This window comes from Pyrus communis, chromosome 14 (genome assembly GCF_041283825.1).
Source record: "Pyrus communis isolate YQ-2024b chromosome 14, ASM4128382v1, whole genome shotgun sequence".
Lineage (NCBI taxonomy): Eukaryota > Viridiplantae > Streptophyta > Magnoliopsida > Rosales > Rosaceae > Pyrus > Pyrus communis.
Window position 1 is genome coordinate 11,985,610 of NC_142578.1, and position 19,475 is coordinate 12,005,084.

The 19,475-nt window shown below is 37.6% G+C and overlaps 2 protein-coding genes and 1 long non-coding RNA gene across 7 annotated transcripts; 2 read left to right on the forward strand and 1 right to left on the reverse strand.

The window, feature by feature from the left end:
• The first annotated feature begins 8 nt into the window (after nt 1-8).
• Nucleotides 9-2,100, forward strand: LOC148691245 (uncharacterized). Its single transcript, XR_015955406.1, has 2 exons — nt 9-1,259; nt 1,618-2,100. It is a non-coding gene; the product is annotated as an uncharacterized LOC148691245 (long non-coding RNA).
• Nucleotides 2,101-10,118: 8,018 nt separating this feature from the next.
• Nucleotides 10,119-15,136, forward strand: LOC137713069 (AT-hook motif nuclear-localized protein 5). Of its 2 annotated transcripts, XM_068452313.2 has the most exons (6): nt 10,144-10,542; nt 10,751-11,297; nt 11,783-11,850; nt 12,606-12,737; nt 14,177-14,335; nt 14,550-15,136. In XM_068452313.2, exons 2-6 carry the CDS (start codon nt 10,832-10,834, stop codon nt 14,775-14,777), a joined length of 1,053 nt encoding a protein of 350 aa, XP_068308414.2. In that variant the 5' UTR covers nt 10,144-10,542; nt 10,751-10,831; the 3' UTR covers nt 14,778-15,136. The 2 variants fall into 2 exon arrangements, with proteins under 2 accessions (XP_068308413.2, XP_068308414.2); XM_068452312.2 differs by having other exon boundaries at nt 10,119-11,297.
• A 347-nt stretch (nt 15,137-15,483) lies between these two features.
• On the reverse strand, nt 15,484-19,273 carry LOC137713070 (putative phospholipid hydroperoxide glutathione peroxidase). Of its 4 annotated transcripts, none has more exons than XM_088683868.1 (7): nt 18,955-19,273; nt 18,723-18,817; nt 17,024-17,100; nt 16,724-16,785; nt 16,508-16,626; nt 16,048-16,215; nt 15,484-15,923 (listed from the first exon to the last, which is right to left on the reverse strand). In XM_088683868.1, exons 1-7 carry the CDS (start codon nt 18,995-18,997, stop codon nt 15,891-15,893), a joined length of 597 nt encoding a protein of 198 aa, XP_088539994.1. In that variant the 5' UTR covers nt 18,998-19,273; the 3' UTR covers nt 15,484-15,890. The 4 variants fall into 4 exon arrangements, with proteins under 4 accessions (XP_088539994.1, XP_088539996.1, XP_088539995.1 ...); XM_088683870.1 differs by having other exon boundaries at nt 16,048-16,167; nt 18,723-18,826; XM_088683869.1 differs by having other exon boundaries at nt 16,048-16,176; nt 18,723-18,826.
• Nucleotides 19,274-19,475: the final 202 nt, after the last annotated feature.

The window sequence follows — 19,475 nt, forward strand, 5'->3', positions numbered from 1 at the left end:
TAACATACACACACACACACTCTTATACATACATACACAGAAACAAGTAGTCATTTGACTTGAGACACCACATATGCCTTTTGGGTATGCCTTTCATCATTTGTCAATGTAACAAAGTACATGCCTCATCTTGGGCATGTTCCTAGCATTGTTGGGGTCATTAATTTATCTGTAGAGACATGTAAGTGTACAACAAGGGACCTCTAACCTTCCATAGTGGAAGAAGAACACTCTAAGATATGGTTAGAGAGTCCTTGGCCAAATCATATGAATATGACTTAGGAACAATGTTCCAAATCATGTTCACTAGAATCATATACAGAAGTATCGTATTGGATAGTAGACATGAGATAAACTATCAACCAAACAGTTTATCAACTAAACAATGTGGTTAGGAGTATTGAATTAGAGAAACATTGTACTACATTGTAGTTGTAACTGAATAAGTTCTTCAACCACTTCTATTTAGTTTGGGTAGTCATGGCATACTATCAGGTGTCCTCATGGTTTGTGAAAACCTTGAATATTAGTAATCATTAATCTTCGTCATAGGGAGATTGAAAGTAAGTTTTAATTCACAATTGTTTAGTAAGAGTCACAATCATCCACTGCCTCATTAATTGTAACCTAATGGATCGTACACTGTGTTAGGGTGAGATGCAAGATATGTAATTGGGATGGATATAAGCAATTAAATAGTTTAATTGTGTATGGTTAAAATTAATTAATTATTTATTTATCATAAGAAAGGTTTGTACTAGGCTTCAAATTAGTTTCGGGTTTTCTAGGCCCAATGGGCTTTGATCCATAAGGTCCATTAAACTTTGTATGACAACTTAAACAAAATGAGACACAAGCTCACCCACACTAGGGTAGCTGGCTATACATGAGGATTGGCCTCAATTTCACTTATGTCATTCACTTGTGTGTGTAAAAGTGACCTTATAGGCAAAAACTCATTAGGGTTCTTTGGAGAGAAAGTTTGGAGGCACACAAACTCTCCCTCTCTCTCTTTATCTAGTCAACTAGATAAAGTTTTATTAGCATCAAAACATATCCTAGTTTATCCATCTTGTCTTCACATCACATCCATGGTGTGTGGACTTAGAGGTGCCATCTCTTTTCTGCTTGAAGAATCCTTTCATCAAATTCTCAAGGAGCAAAGGAGCAATGAAGAAACAAAGATCCAAGGAGCAAGGAGAGGACTTGAAGGCCCTCCACTTGGGTGGTTGCCTTGTTAAAACAAGGGTGCTTCAAGGGTAAAGTTCAAACTTTCTTCTTTCATTTATGGAAGGAGTCTTGGTTCACCATCCACTAGGCCTTGAATTTTTATGGAACTTAGATTTGTTTTGAGTTCATACTTTTTTTTAATTGTTAATATATGCATGTGTTGCTCAAATAATCTCTATGATGATTTGATTTCATATTATATATTTTCCCTTATTCTTGGTATGTTTTGGTAATTATTTTGGTGAAATTTTGATACTTTGAATTATATTTTCAATGTAGGACTTTCAACTTCCTCTTGAGAAAAAGTGATCAAATAGATGAATTTTGGAGTGATTTCAATTGGAGGATGTTTGTGAGTCTCTCAACTAGTTCGTGTCAATGTTTCAGATTTTTCTACCAAATGGATTATTTATGGCGATGAAATGAATGAGCAGTGTGCAATGCTGCCAAAGTGACGTTTTTGGGCTTATTTGGATTTTTTGGCGTCCAAGAATGTCTCTTTTGGGTTCGGACCCTCATGGAGATATGTTCATAATGTCTTTAAAATAAGCTATCTTGGGCCTGTTTTGGAGCTTTTTTGAGTTAAAAACGTGGCTGATCAGTTTGATGGCATATTCTCCATGTTCGACTAGGAGATTGTTTCCTAGTTTCTCTTTATTTATTTTGTTTCCTAGTTTTATTCTAAGACATTTTCTAGGAATGATTTCAATTGTAGTAGCATAAATAAGGCCTTTTGGCTAGCCCTAGTCGTCTTCTTTGTACGACTTTGGAGAGAGTAATTTGGCTAGAGCTTTTGAAGATTCTGAGACTTTTACTTTCAAGGTGTTTTAACTCTTTTTCTATTTCAATAAAATTCCTTTTGATTTTAAATATGAATATGTGTAATTAACTTTCTTTTGCTAGGGTAAGGCCATGAAAATTAGCATGAATATGTAGTTTTTATTTAATTGCTTATGATATTATGCATACATACTTTGAATTATTAATCACTATGTTTAAACTATCATCTTAATGCTTAGCTACCATTAGGATCTTTATAAAAGTAATTTGATGCAATTTTGTCAGAAGGTTTCTTGAAATTGGTTATGACTTCTTGTGGTTAATAATTGTAATTTCACTTAAGGCGAACACCACGTCTTAATGGTTGCATGATTTTTCAAAGAGTTTTAATAAAGCTTAATAAGTCTTTTATGTTTACATGTGATCCGAATTGCATGTTTGATATACATTCTAGGTTGGAGGTCCAAGTAGAATATACATTAGGAAAACCTAACCTTCAAAGTTGTATGTCTAATTCATAGGTAATTGATAAATTACATAGGACTGTTAAGGTGACGGTGGAACTCTAGTGCTTTTACAACTTAATTTTCAAAAATTATTTTCTTTCCCCTTCTTTAATATTGCAGATTTTTCTAATCTTTTTAATTAAAATCAGTTTCGTTAAGCTAGGTCATAAAATCACCATATTTTCTAAAACTTTGTTTTAAGTAATGAATTAAGATTTAGATTAAATATAAATTGTTTTTAAATATCCCTGTGGAGAACGACCTTACTATAACCGTTTATATTATATTACAACTACCTATTCTCTTGCAAGTATTTTGTGTGATTTTAATTTGTTTTGTGCATGTACTAAAAATCCTATCACTATAGCCAACAATTTTCATTCATTTTTTTTTACTAGCCAATTTTTTTTTTTTGTTCGTACCAAATAAAACTAGAGAACTTATGAAAAAGGATCCCACAAGTCCAAAACCAATATACCCTACCTTAGTGTAAATATATCTTCGTATAACTATAAATACAAAAATATCAAAACAAGAAGCACATGACTTATTTTGAATGAAAAATTTAGGAGAATTAGAAAGAGATGACAAATGGATGATTTCAAAAAATTGATATAATGAATGAGTTAAAATTTACTTTATATGACAAATTGAAAAAAAAAAGTATAAATTCATATGACATTTTAATTTTTTATTTTTTATTTTTAGCATTGAATTATCAGATTAGATAGCGATCAACCATCAATTGGCAAAAGAATCATGCCACTTCAATAAGCGGGCCAAAACTCTGCATTAAGACCACTCAAATTGTATTGAAAACTAAACCAACCAAAGCTTGTAATCCTTTGGCCACCGGTGGTGCATCTCCCTATCGAATAATTCAGCCTCACTCTTCTCTCAGCCAAACCCTAAACCCATGGCCGATATAACTTTTGGTCATTATTTTGGCCCTTTTTTCATGCCCCCCAAGTCTGGTTGATCGACCAACTTTGACATAAGGTAGTGGTTTTAAAACTTCACATTTCGTCAGTATTTTGACGTAATTTGGTCGTCGAACTAGGCTATTTGTTGACTTTCATCTTGCACGGTATTTGCATTTTCCTCAATCAATGGAAGTGGGGGTTTCAGTAACGTTGTCGACTTGAGTAACAAATTCAAGGGCCGACTCCTCCATATGCTTTATGTCAATTTACTCTCGGGCCACCTCTCTCCCTTTCCTTTTCCCTTCGTGAAGGAGATGGAGAACAGCCTTCGTTGCATGTTTGAGTAATAGATGCTCTCTCAAGGTCCTCTTTTTTCTAGGACCTGTGAGGACCTCTTTTATATGAGCCATACAATTAATCTAATGGTAGAAAAACTGATGAGTTTATATAATCCTGTTACACCTAAACAAAATCAAAACATGCTAAAAAATAAAAATAGGGTTCAAACTCATCCTTCATTCCTGTTTCCTGAGAGAGATGAGCAAAAATGTAACCAGTTCGATCTCATAGAAATATTTCGTCAAGGACGTCGTCCCAACCCTCCCTTTCTACCGCTCTGCTCCCACCCTTGAAGATCGTTGCTGGTGGTTCAAGATCATCCCTTGTAAGATTGTTCCTCCATCATACAACAATCTGCAATTAAAATTAAAAGTGAAGCAAAAAAAAAAAAAAAGAAAAAAAAAGAAGAATGGGGTTGAGGTTGAACCACCACCACAAAGAAATATAAAATAGAATGGTGCTCAATTAGGAAAGCATTTCTGGGTTACTATGAGACCTAATTAAAAGAAGAATGGTACTCAATTAATTCCATTCTACGATAAACATCAACGTGATTCTACTTTTTTCGACAATGGGGACGGGAAAATTGGGAGAAATTGAAATCAATACAACTATAAAGGAAATACATTTTCGTAGCTTCAAAGAGAATTTTACTTTTCCGAGGACACTATGAAATCGGAATTCACACTGCTTTCCTTCAACATGCAGCTGTCAAAAATTTGAACGTGAACCAACTTTTTATTTTATTTTTTTAGCGTGTTTTGATTTTGTTTAAGTGTAACAAGATTATATAAATTCATCAATTTTTGTACCGTTAGTGACACACCCCGACCCAGAAAGTCCACTTGGACCCTGAATCGAGCTGTGCTGGTCGACACCTGGAAGGTGACGAAGCCATAAAATGTAATAGTGTATAAAAAGTGAATAAATTTGAATCTAAAAGTGTCTAAATACCAGAGTGCACTACGAGTGGGAGCGAACCCATTTCACACGCGATGTCAGAGCATAAGTAAGGTACAGTAGTGTGGGTAAGAATCATACCCTTAAAAGTAGCCACCAATACTAAGATTAGCTATATATCCTCGTCGATACGAACTCAGCAGTTAAAACCTGAAGGGGTACAAAACAGAAAGTGTGAGTAAGCAGTAAAACCAAGCTTCCCAAAACTATTACCTTTCTAACAATAATAACCTCTCACTGTAATTCCCTTATCGTTTTCTATAAGACAGTACAACATATATACATATATCCAAACCATACTCAGAAATGACCAAAACCACGGTTTGCCATCAACTTCACCATACAGTAATAACTAGGCCAAATGAACTTAATCAATACAAAGTGATATATTAGTCAGCGTCATCTAAAATGACATGTACAACTTATCCATATATCATCAATCATGGCTAGCATATAAGTCGGAGTCACCTATAGTGACCTGTACGACCTATCCATATCTCATCAATCATGGCTAGCATATAAGTCGAAGTCACCTATAGTGACACGTACGACTTATCCATATCTCATCAATCATGACTAGCATATAAGTCCACCTATAGTGACCTGTACGACTTATCTATATCTCATCAATCATGGTTAGCCAATAGCTCAATAAGTATACCTGCACACGAGTCGGAACCATCTAAAGTGGTCTGTACGACAGGACTGGGTGTAAATAAATACGCTCAAGTGCTACGATCACGTAAAGACTGTGCGAATAATCGCGGGTCACCAACGAGTCGGAACCACCTAAAGTGGTCTGTACGACAGGACTGTGCATCTACCTTGGATCCAAGGTGAGCGTAAGGTGCGAGAGGTGAACATCACGTGAAGGACTGTGCCCTGGCCATGGGCGGGAGCACTAACACTGGGGTGCAGGTTTATGAGCTCTCATTGCATCTCAATATAACATGTGCAACTCATGGCAACCAGTACGACAGTATTGAAGTTGCCTAACACATAACTGTAGTCATGCTATAACGTAATCGATTCAACTAATACCATAAACTACCTGAACTTACCTGGGTGTCCTGCGTTCACCTTTGCACTTGAAAGCATTCTCAATAATTATATGCAAGTAATATACATATGAATATACCATGATGCAATCTAATACTCAACCATGTCGTAGCATTTTCAATTATAAACAATATGGTGTGAAGTGTACAATCAATAACGCCATACTCCCGAACTACTTATTTTCAGGGATAATTATCCATGACAACCCAATTAACACTAATTTAACTAACTAATTCACAAAACTAAAACTTGCCTTTACCAATTTCCTTCACATTACTCAATTTCCCAAGCAAGGCTTTTGTCTCAAATATTTTATGGCTGCATCTAACGTCTCGTTAGACTGCCTACGTACCCTAAACAGGGATCAATCCATTCGTAGTTCATATAGGTACTTCAAGCATTCACAATAATTATATGAAGGTAATATACCTAATCAATTTAAAAGTGTCGATAGAACTCTCAATAATATGTACGATAAAAAGGAAAAGATCCACTCACCTAGAGTCCACGCTATGATTCTCTAGCACACGCATCGAGGCGTCCTGAATGATTGGTCCCTGTGACCAATTATCAAATCACATCTCAGAACTCTTGTTCGTAGAATACGTAATTCACATAAAACACAACCTCAACGACATTCTAAAATAGTTTGAGACCCATTGACCACAAGTCAAGAGTCGATCAAAGATCGACGGTAGGGTTTACATGTCATATCCTGGCCCGGGGAGGACCACTTCCCGTGCCCGCTCCACCACCGTAGCACGATATTGTCAGTTTTGGGCTTACCATTCCCTCACGGTTTTGTTTTTGGGAACTCACGAGCAACTTCCCAGTGGGTCACCCATCATGGGATTGCTCTAGCCCCCTTCTCGCTTAACTTCGGAGTTCCTACGGAACCTGAAGCCAGTGAGCTCCCAAAAAGCCTCGTGCTAGGTAGAGATGAGAATATACATTTAAGGATCACTCCCCTGGGCGGCGACGTGGGATGTCACATTGCAACACTGTATAACTTGACCCAGAAGATCCGCATAGCAGATTTCCAATCCGCAACTTCCAACGATCCACAATATGTTTCTAGAATAACATATTAAAATTTCATTACGATCCAACAGTCAGATCTCCGCCAATTGCCTAAAACAAGTGGCCGTGAACATTTATTTTACTAACTTACAAATCCAATTCAGGAAGATCCATATGTCGGATTCCTGATCCATAAATTCCTATGATCTTTAAATATTACGTATTATAATGTACCCAATTTTGGTGACGATCCAACGGTCGGATCATCGATTCACATTTTTATCAAGTAACGTATCGTAACGAATTTAGGTTCCAACGATCAACCTACGTCATTCAAATGACAAAAATGAATTCAAGACATTCGACATAGCCTAAAAATAGCATTGGCGGCCCATTAGCCACGTGCCGCCGCAGGTGGCGGTCGGCCGCCCCGACTCGCCAAAAAATCCAACTATTTCCAAAAATTCTCAAACTTCACAGAAATGAAGATCTCAGTGAGTGGAGCAACTTTCATACCTGCCACGAAGTCCAAAAGTGGACGGAAGATGGTCAATTTTGCCCACAAAGCTGGCGGGTGCCTAAAACTTCCCGACGTCGATTCGTCGTCTACGGTGGTCCAACGGGGTCAAGGTTGGTTGGGTTTTGCTCCTGGGATGATGGGATACAAAGCCCAAGTGGTGGCATCAGCCATCGCTTTGCAGATTTGCCGGAAAATCGAAAAGGGTGGCCGGAGCATTATTGATTTTCGTCAACTTTCGTGGCCTCAAACCGCCACATACCATTGTTAATCAAGGTGGTTCTTGGGTGTGTTTTGTAGAGGGGAATGAGAGCTTCAAGATGGTGGTGGTGGCATCGAAAAACTCCACCGGAGTTGGCCGGAATTGGCCTTGGAAAATGGGAACTCGTGGTGGGTGCGGGTGGACGGGAAAGCCACTTCCTTTTTCCTTTTTTTTTTTTTTTTTTTTTTTTTTTTTTTCTGATTGGGCTTCACCCCACAAAGTGGGGATTTAATTTAATTAACACTAAACCTTGAATAACCAATTTCGAACGTCCGTAACTATACCGTTATAATCCGGACTCGCAAACGGCTTTCGCCTATATGTTCGTACCAACGAGTACTACGATGATATGTTAAAAGATTCGTAAATTCACGTTTTTAAAATAGAATAAAAACGTAAAATTTGGAACGGGTTGTCACAGTTAGATTAATCCTATACTTATATAAAAGAGGCCTTCACAGGACCTCAAAAAGAGGACCTTAGGATAGCACTCCTAGTTTGAGTAAATTGTTTCGCCAAATTCATAATCCGAACCATTAGCTATGTTGGTTGAATTATTTTGGTCATATTGACCACTATAAACAAATTGACTATTACAACCGAAGAAGAAAATTCACAAGCTTAAGTTTCATGTAAATGGGTATTATTTTTGAATTTTCATGAGTGAAAGTTTAAAAATAACAAATTCTGTTGTTATTTTAGGCTAACCAAACAAGAAAATTCACAAATTCTAGAAAATAAAATTTCTTCATTTCAATTTTCGTCAGTTTAAAATTCTTTAGTAATCTTAAATTGTCTCATCCAAACAGAGTGTTACAGTAATGTCATTAGAGGCATATTGGCTGCCCGAGTCATTTTGGCCACTAAAACCATATTGTTCATTTCGTATGTATTGGCTACTAAACCCATACTCACCGTAGTTTATCCACCGATATGAATATTACAATCCATATTGCCTGCTTATATACAGTATGCCACTGGGCATGCCAAAACTGTTTCCCTTTTGTATTTTTTTTAAGGATTTAGTCTTTTCTTTGTCTAGATGCGTGAGTGTGTTGCCACGTGAACTAAATTGCCTGATGTAGAAAAAATGTGAGTGTGAATTGCGTTTGCACCTTAGATTTGACTTCTAATCAAATGATTGAACGGTTTTTTACCTCGAAGACAAGGCTTTGAAGCAACAACCAAAATAATGTTAAATGGTGAAGGTAAGGATTGAGCGAAAAAGTAAAAAGAATTTAGAATAAATGAAATTAAAATTAATGTACTTGTGAGAAAGTAAATTAAATGAAGAGCGAGTGCGTAAAAATAAAAGTTCTTTGAAATTAAGTAAAATTGCAAAGGCAAGACGGAAAGTAAAATGCGTAAAAAAGAAAAAAGAAAAAAGACAACTGCAGTTAACTTGCACAAAATAAATTAATTAATAACATAAAGTAAATTAAAAACTTGTATTGAAAGGAAATTGAAAAGCGATAGACTATGGATTACATTGCGCTGCTCCTAGAGAGGAATTGAAGAGAATAAAATGATACGTTTGTGTGTTAAATTAGGGATCATTTTCTTTTTCTTAAAGCTTGTATTTATAGGTTTCCGTTAAATCTAGATACCTTGTCTCGTGATCACGTCAATCAACGGAAATCTTCCTAATCGGTGATAGTTTACATTGACTAGCCTTGATTGTGTCCATTCCATCATCTTCATTTGGACCAAAAAAAGTTTCGTATGACTTAAATCATGGGTGTAATTTAACATAATATCATTTTCACCTTTATTTGGACCACTAGATTCAATTAGACTAGAGAGTGTAAATTCGGGTACAAAATACCAAAACAAAGGTGGGTGTCATGTGGGTCACATGACTTTTACTCCCACTTGTATAGTCAAGTTTGAAACACATGTTCTTATTTTTTAGTTTTAGACCAGTAATGAACACCTTATTGACCACGTTAATTACTAATTAATTTGTTTTTAATCCATACGACTTTGCTATTGCTCCATTTGTCTCGATATTTTTACACCAATAACATTGAAGGAAAACATCTTTTCCTACATTTATACTTAATAGATTTATTGTCATTGTGGCGTCTTAAATCACTAAAACAGTGCCATTAAATCTGTATAACAATGCTATATTTTAAACTCTTCACATTCGATATCGTAATACTAGTTCGAAAAAATCATGACGACGTATTAGTGGCTCGGAAAAAGAAGTAAACTCCCATTCTGTCTCCCATTTGAGACCGGCCCATGACCAAATTCTAACCCATTCCAATTAGTAAAGTATTACAATCTGTTGAACCTAACCCAGCAAAAGATGCCCACACCAAAGGGGTCATTAAAGAGGGAAACGAGAGAGAGGCGAGCGAGGGAGAGTGGAGAGGAATGTGGGGACTGGGGGCCCCTGAGGGCTCTGTGCCCTAAGCAAGGGCAAGCTGATGAGGACATCCTGGTTGGTAGTTTGGTAGGCTCCACACTGTTGTCCAATAGCATTAGGCAATAGTCACAGACACATCACAACTCCCCTCAGGCCTCAGATCAGACTAAAGAAAAAGGAAAAAGTTTTCTCTCTCTCTTTCTCTCTCTCTCTCTCTCTCTCTCTCTCACTCGCAACTTTAATTCAAAACCTCAAATTTTCAATTCATTTTTTCCACCCCAACCCCTCCTTCCGGTCTTCCCTTTGTCTTTTCCTCCCTCCTTTTTCCCCCTTTTGCACCTCCTGCATTTTCCTGTCAAAACCCTAGATTTGAAATCTGGGGTTTTTTTCTGTTGCTGTGTCTGAGGCAGTGGCTCAAGAGCTGCCAGGTTGTTATTCTTACTTCTCTGTAGCTCCCTGAGCTCCTGATTTTCTACATTTTGGTTTTTGCTGGGCATTTTCTGTGATGGGTCTGTAGGGGTCGTATTGTTCAAGCTCTGCAGTCACTTGGCTACTTGTTTCTGTGGGTAAAGGTCAGAGCTTTATAGAGTTTTTTAGATTTTCCGAAACTTCAAGCAAAACCTTTTTTTATTTTTTTTTATTTTTTTATAAGCTCACTCTGTTTCTGTATTTTGAAGATTTAGGGTTAAAGGGGATTTATCTCCCTCTTTTTTTTTTGGTTTTTGAAAATAATGTTTTGACTTTTTCCCCCATTTTGTTCCAATTTTCTGTTTTCTGAAGAATTGACCAAGAGGGTTTGTAGAAACAATCTTTAGGTGACAAAAAAGTGAGTTTTTTGGTGACAAATCTCTTAGTAAATGCATGGATGGGAGGGAAGCAATGGGATTGTCTGGTGGGTCAGCTTCATACTACATCCATAGGGGAGGAGGGGTTGGTGGGTCTATGCCTGGATCACAGGCTACTGGCGGTGGCGGCGGACTTCATCATGCTCCACCTGGGTTCAGGCCCATCTCAAACACACTCATGCAACCTCAGTCCAATGTGAGGGTCAGCTCTGCGGGATCAACATTCTCAGTAGAGCCTTCAAGACCCAATTTTCAACATCGTGGCAGTACCATGAATGTCGCTCCCGGAGTGCCTTCAGCTCAGCCTGTAAAGAAGAAAAGAGGGAGGCCCCGGAAGTATGGCCCCGATGGGCCGGTTTCTCTGGGGTTGTCTCCCATGTCTGCAACACCTACTCCTACACCGGGTTCAACCAGTCCGACCCCGAAACGTAGTAGAGGGAGGCCACCTGGGAGTGGTAGGAAGCAACAGTTGGCTACTCTTGGTAAATCTCTGTGCAATTTCTAATATCCTTTTTTCATGCCTTACTTTTGTTTGCTTATGGTTCTAATTTTATCAGTTTTTCTAAATTTAGTTGGCTAGCATGTAGTGGCCCATTATTGTTAGCATTTTCTTATCAACTTCGTTCATTTGATTTCTATAAATGGTGGTTAATTCATGCCAATTCTGCTAATGTTACTAAACTTCCTGCATTTTGTAAATTACTAGTAATGTCCTTGAGGTGCTCACTAACAAGTTTTTAGCACAAACATCTAAACATGTATAGGAGTTCAGAAGCAGAGATGCACGCAGAAGTAACAGTCATAGATTCTAATGTTATGGTTGTTTTATGTACGCTACACCTATTTTTTATGATAATTAGTGCTTAGATGTTTGTAATTTTCCAGTTCAAGTTTTTCTATTTCTCACATGAATTATAAAGGTGGCATATTCTTACTATGTCTTGGACGTTTTAAACTGTTTTCATAGGGGATTGGATGAACACTTCAGCCGGATTAGCTTTTGCACCCCATGTTATCACCATTGGAGCTGGAGAGGTATGCCATACACCGCTCGTACTAGTAAGATACTAAGAATTGATGTCACAAACATTTTGTGATCTACAATGGAGTTGCTCCAATATGTTGTGTTCAACAGTCCCTTTGTGAAGACATAGGAGGTTGTCATTGTTTGTTGTCTTTATTTAATTATGGTTTCAATTCTGCATAAGCTCTTAAGTTCATGCATAAGGAAAGTAAAACAGATGAATACTAGAAATGGGCACTAATCATTCTTACCAGCCCGTAGTACGCTCGCTTCAGATAGCTAACTAGAAGCTTCTGAACCAAATAGTTTTTCGAATATTGCAGTGAATGTTTCTGGATCATGAATCTATAGGGGAATAAGAATTACACTATTAAAATTTTGCGTAATGCTTTACCTGTTATTATGTTAAAGCATGGTAGGAATTATTAGAAGTTTATAACATGTACAGTGTCTTGAACTTGCTTTTGGATGATAATTATGTGTTCATTTGTGGCCTAAATGGAATGGCCGTATCACTAGGATTCCAGAAAGTTGAGATACATAGTACATACAAATGCAAAAACACACGCAAGTAAGGCTACTCTATATGAATGCAACACTTGTCTGTCTACTGTTTCCTTAATGGTTTCTTTAGCGTTTGGTTCTTGATGAAGGTCTTAATGTCAATGTTTAACTTGCTTTTGGATGATAATTATGTGTTGATTTATTGCTTAAATGCACATGAGCTCCTGCCCCTGTTAAACTTTTCCTTATTGTTTTTCTATAGGACATTGCAGCAAAATTATTGTTGTTTGCACAACAGAGACCAAGGGCGCTATGCATCTTGTCAGGAAATGGTGCAGTGTCTTCAGTAACTCTACGTGAGCCTGCATCTACTGGTGTCAGTGTCACATATGAGGTTAACTCAATTTTATCTCTAATTTTGCTCATATTTTGCCTAAGAAAGAATTCCATTTTAGATGCTTTTCCTTTTATGTTGGACTATATCTAAATTATGGATAATTACAAGAGTGGGATATGCTGCATGTTTTTTCCTTTTATAAAAACATTTCTTGCAAATACTAAAGTTGCAAATTAGTTCAGTTAGTGAAGTGTTGTAACGTTTATGATTGCGAAGAGCTGTCCTGGCTCATTGTGCAAGTTTGTGGTTGGTTATATGTATAACACATCTCATTTTCTGTAATAATTTGAGCATTTTTAGTTCCTGATGAGAAATTAGTGCAAAAATTATGTCCGTAGGAAAAACATATGGAGCAGAAGAAATAACTCCATTTTAGTTCCTTTTCCTTCTGGGTTGAACCAGATCTCAGTTTTACTGAGAATTTCTATTCCAAAACTAGGATAGGAAGCTGCAAATTTTCTTCCATTTGTTTAAATCATTTCTTGTAAATACCTTAAGTTGCAACTCTAATTTGGTTGTTGAGCATTGTAATGTTTACAATTGCAAAGAGCTGTCCGCTCTTTGTGTAAGTTTGTGATTGGTTATAATTTGAGTATATTTCATTTTCTTTAATAGTTTGAGCACTTTGTTTGGTTCAAATAGCTGATGGGAAAGGGAAATTAGCGCAGTAATTAGTACTTATCAAATACATATGGGGAGAAAAGCAGTTGGTATACAGTGTGCCAACACGGCCTTCGGGCCACCAATATAATTACAACTAATGAAAAAATAGAATGAAAAGGAGACAAATGAAAAAGAGAAGAGGAGGGGGGCGGGGGCGGTAGGAGGCAGGGAATGTACGTGTGGAAAATGGTAAGAAAATAACTCAAAGGGTCTTGGGAATTGTAGATGTTGCCATGTGACAGCGCATTGGCTGTTTGAAGATTTATGGGTTGATGGTGGCTATAACAGCTGCAAGTCTCAGTGAGATCTCCAGATAATTGGAATGTTAGAATCAGAGATGCTTATGGTGATTATCGGTTAGGCAGTTGCCAACCCTTCTCAGTGGCCAAACCTAACATAATTAAAGTGGACTGGTTAATGCATTACTAAGAGGAGAATGCCATTAGGAGTGGGGTTAACTGTTAGCGGACTCTGTTCGACAGTAATTAGTTTAGAATCTCAGATACTATCCAGGTTAACTAAGCTTGAATGCCTACTTCTGTCTCCAAGAAGCAACATTTCTCTTTCTTTTGTTCCATTCTGGAGCAGCTCAGGTTTATATATTCTTCCCGGAAACGTGCCTTGATTTTATCAAGTGGATTGTCTGTCATAGTATTCAATGCTGAAACAGTGAATCATTGCTCATAAAAATGCACTTACTTTTGCAAGTCCAATTTTTTGCAATAATTAGCTCATTCCTCCCTTATAACTCGGTTGTTTATGTGGCTCTGCAGGGTCGGTTCCAGATATTATGCTTGTCAGGTTCTTACTTAGTTGCAGAGGATGGTGGACCTCGCAATCGAACAGGGGGAATAAGCGTTTCCCTTTCTAATCCTAATGGTCATGTCATTGGTGGTGCTGTGGCAGTGCTGATTGCAGCGACTCCAGTGCAGGTATTTTGTTTACTGCTCAGTAATTTGTTCAAAGTTTCTAGGCTCAATGCTAATGCCTATTTCCTGCTGGTTGTCTGCACATGCGCACATGTTGTGACGTGATCTTTGTCTAGCATTGGACGATGGACGATCTTAAAAGCACTTTTTATCAGTTCTAATTGTAGTGAAGGAATGTGGAGACCTATTGAGAGATCTGATTCATGTGTTGTTGCAGGTTGTGCTTTGCAGTTTCGTATATGGTGGCTCCAAGACCAAGAACAAGCAACTGGCTGATCCCAATAGCGATGAGAATTCCGAGCCACAGCATAGTGAGAAATTGGGTCTACCAAGCAGTGCCCCACCAACTCAAAATTATAATCCCTCCGGAGCAGGCATATGGCCTGGCTCGCGGCAAGTTGATTTGAGAAATGCCCACACCGGTATTGACTTGACTCGAGGGTGAAGATAAGCTGCAACAGACACATGCCAGGTTTGTATATATGTGTTGTAAATGAACTGAATCTGTGATGCAACTCTCCGACCCTTGTTCACCCACTGGTGGGTAAACAAGTTTGTGCTAACATAATCTGTAACAAAATCCATAACTCCAGGGCATGTTTCGGGTGACATAATTCACTCGTTGAGGAAGTTTCAAGTAGTGTGGAGGTTAAAATACTCATCAGTAGCAAGAAATTCTTTTGGCTTTTAGGTGGAAACTTCCTATTTGAATCAAAAGTCCATTTGAAGTTTGTAACCGATTCAAAAATGACAATTTGTAGAATTGTATGCTGCATATGCATGGATGAACGAGTCTCTTTTTCATTTTTTGTCTCCGGAGCAACTTGTGTTTCGCCACTTAGGTGATGAAGCATTGTCTGAGCCATTCAGGGCCCATTTGGAAGTGATTATGAAAAGAGCCATCAGTTCTGAGGAAAAGCGATTATGGCCTCAGAAGTGATTATAGCCCCCTTCGATAATCACTTGCAAGCATCCCGCTAATCTCATTGATTTGTCTGGTATCTTGATGTGTGGTTCCGTGTGTAACAATTTGGAACCATTACGATGTTTACCACTCCTATGAAACTATGATCTTATGGGAGTGTTTTAGGGGCAACACTGCTTGTATTGATCGGAAAAACGTAAAACGCAGTGAATCCAAAACACGACAGTGCAATCCAAAACACCACATGGAATGCTCATCCCCCGTCTGCTCAAACAGGTGTGAGTTAGGCGGTGGTGGCGTGACCATATCCATCGGACCTTTATTTCGCGAATGCCACCAGACGGGCAGTTTTCTTCAAATGTATATGTCCACGAGATTAGCATCTTTACACTCCTGACAACCAATTAACATACCGTGTTTTACAAGATTTAAAGTAAATTAGATAAAGCTAGTGAGTTTTTGAGACACAGGTCATTGTCAACAAGGGTTCGGAAGAGATGATTACATCCCGACTCCCAACTAGGCCAATGTCAATCATCCAAAAAGAACAGATATCGTTTTGTTCGAATAGTGAAACCGGCAGGGAGCATGCACCCTCGGGTTAAGGCCTTTGCATCGCACAGTATTCATAATTCACGAGGCTTCCAAAAGCCTGTTTATGTCATGCTGCAAAAATAATACAATGTCACACAACTAGAGTACTTGACAAAACCTGCAGATGATCACTGCAATAAACAACAGAAGCAGCATAACATAAGCATATTTGCAAATTCGACGTCTAAGTTTTCACCTGAAGGCTAAGGGGGGAAGTTGATGGGTAATAACGACCGACAGGTTTTCCTTGCTTGTTGACAAGGAACTTAGCAAAGTTCCACTGGATATCGTCTTCGAAGAATCCCCATTTGCCTAACTTCAAGAACTTGTACAACGGAGCAGTATTAATGCCGTTTACTTTAATCTAACACAGAGAACAAGGGTGGTAAATTTACAAAATGTCTGAAATAATTACAATACCGACCAAGAAACACATCTAAAATTCTTAACCTGCAAAAGTTGTAAGGGAGTTATAAATACCCGCTGATATAGAACAATTATAGTTACAATGCAGTTCTTCGTTGTTTTACAAAGACAATACATGCATGAGGCATCCAGTCGAATAATCTTCTGGCTTGCCTAAATGCTCTAGTAAGTTTACGCTGTTGGAAAGCATGCAGACGTGACATAATCTAGTGTTTCAGTTCTGAATCTACCTTGTTAAAAATTGGGAATGCTGTTTTGAAACGAGTGCAGGCAAACTCTTGAATCTGATCATTACTTCCCGGTTCCTGAGCGTTAAACTGGTTACACGGAAATGCCAGAATCTCCAAGCCTGTGTCGCAACCACCGGTACATCATACAAAAAAAAACGAACCAAAGAGAAGAGTTGAAATATATGCTGAAGCTGCAAAACAGTACAGAATGCAAACCTTGATCTTTATACTTTTGATATAGTTGATTCAACTCCGTGTAATTTTCCTCCGTCAATCCACTGCAAAATCAGTGAAAACCAACAATGATTATAGAGTTTTTATTTTCTTTTTACAAAAGAAATAAATTAAGGGAATTGTTATTGGCACTCAAAAAATCTCATTTTACACTCCAAACTTTCTATAATTAGAAACAAAAATATACTTGTGAGGAGTGTAGGATGAGATTTTTGAAGTGCTAATAACAATTCCCTAAATTAAGAACAAATAAATGCGAGAAGGGCCGAATATGAGGAATACCATTGGGAAGCAACATTAACAACCATCACAACCTTTCCCCTGTACACGCTGAGATCGACATCCTTTCCCTTAACATCCTGCACAAACATATAAATTATTAACTATCAGATGAACTATAAACCAAAGAACAAAAAAATACTACTTCTAAACTGAATTTCTAGCATGTATTTAATCAAATACAAATCAAAATTTTTCGTTCATATTCCCAACAAAGAAACGAGCCATATATTTTGTGTTTTTCCAATGTTGTGTCAATGTTTCTTTCTCTCCCCTTCAATTATACTTTTGTCCTGGCACCCAAGCCACACTTGAGGAATATTATCAAACATCCCAAAAGGGGAGTATATATCCAACATAATCTCATCTCTTCAAAATTATTGTTTTACAATTTGGAGATTAACATTTGGCGTTTGGTTTGCAGATTGGAGCCCTGGAATGAGTATGAGATATCACACCAATGTTTGGTAAACACACTAGAAGTCATACCCTTGGCTTCCCTCGAGAATTCTTTTCCCATCATTTCGAAAAGCATGCATTGTTGTTTTTTCGTGTGACAAATTTACCACTCGTCACACATAATTTCAAAAAACTCGAGTCAAAATTTTCCATTCCATCTCTTGAGAATAGACGTGGCTTGCATGCTGAGTGACTAAGAGTTAACTACGTTCTTTGGTGATTGATTGCTGATGTAGGCAAGCCAATTTGCTATAGAGCTCGGCCGGGCAAATACTTTTTGAGTGTGATGGAATATGCTCCTGACTTCTTAATCAGGTGAAGGAAGGAACACTCCCAGCCTTGGATTCTAGAACCTAAAGACGCAATTATGCCTTTTGCTATGAAATTCAATCTTCTGCACTAGGTTCAGCAACTTCAACTATATTTGTGAACATATAAGTGCGTCGAATTGGTACCAAACTATAGGGACAAAGATACTCAAAAGAGATGATTGTCTTTATGGTGAAAGTGGTTCGACTATTTGAATGAACTTTAAATGTCATTGGGAAATATCCAATCATGGAACATTTTACTTCACCGAGAAAGCTAATGAAGTCACCTTGTTAGGTGAAAGAATCAAGGACTCTTAACAGGCAAAGACTTAGGATAGATAATCAGTTTAACTTAGGAAAAGCTGCTGTTTAACCACACTGTCAAGACTCCTAACATAAAACTGATTCTGCAACCCTAGTGTCGTTTAGCAAAAATGTCACCTTCCCTGGTTGCCTTTGGAAACGCTGTCTAACTAGATTGTCCTTGTTCGTCATCTGTCAACCCAAATATGTTTAACCAAACGGTATTTGTGCTGACTTTCAGTAAACCAATTAGTGTTTTTTTTTCTTCTCAAAAGTGAGAGGGTTAGCGTAGAGCGTTGATTTGTGTGTAGAGTTGAAGGTCATCTCTACGTCGTACTGACTCCAAAAAATTAACAAGAATATCATTGAGTCCATCTTCTTGTTGAACAAAAGTTTTCGTTTTCATCCTCATCTCCAAGCTCATAAAATATTTCTACAAGAGAATTACTATGATAATCCAATAGTAATATCTACGAAAAATATTAAAATCATATTAAATCGTGAATTCATTCAACAGCCTCGATTGAATGGGGTCAATGGCGTGATATTGGGTCCAAACAAAGTGATATTGACCAGCTAAATAGAGAGAGGAGAAATGCAAAAACTAATTGAAGACAGGACTTGCTTACCTTGACAGAGTATTCGTAAATTGTTCCTTCTGGGTACTCATCGGGTTGGCTTGGCATTTTACAATCCGGTCCCAACTCTGAAGTACCACAGGTACCTGTGCTAGCTACAAAAGCAGCAAAATTAAGGGAGAACAAAAATTGCAAAATCCAGCAAGCAATTTTGGGTTTATTTTGTACAAAACTAAATTAGGGTTAAAGAAGAAAAGAACAGAATAAGCTTAATTTATCTTGCCTTGAGGCATTGTTGTAAAGCAGCCAGAAACCTTGTTTCCCATAGAGGATGTAGCCAATGAGAAATAACGCTCAACAGAAGAGGCTGTTGGAAATCAACTCCGCCACAGAATCAGCTACAATCCGGCCTACAACTCGAATTTAACCGATGCTTTCTACGAAATCAGCTCTTTAGTGCTTGAAATTATGATGTAGGTGAAATTCAGGGTGGGGTGGTGGTTCCCTTTTCCTGACGGTGGAGGTGAAATAACGATGGCTGTTCCGCCTTTCTTTTTCTTTACAACGGTGGACGTGGTTTAGTTTTGCATGCTGCTTTAGGGTTTTTTCCTCTATTAATTTTAATTAATTTATTCGATATATTAAATTTGTTCATAGTATTTAAAAAGGTTTTATCACAAATAGTCATTCATGTTTTGCCATCTCATCAGTTTGGTCATTCATGTTTCAAAATCATCAATTTAGTCCTCATCTATTATTTTGGTCATCAATGTTGTCTCTCCATCCTTGTCAATAAAAAATTTA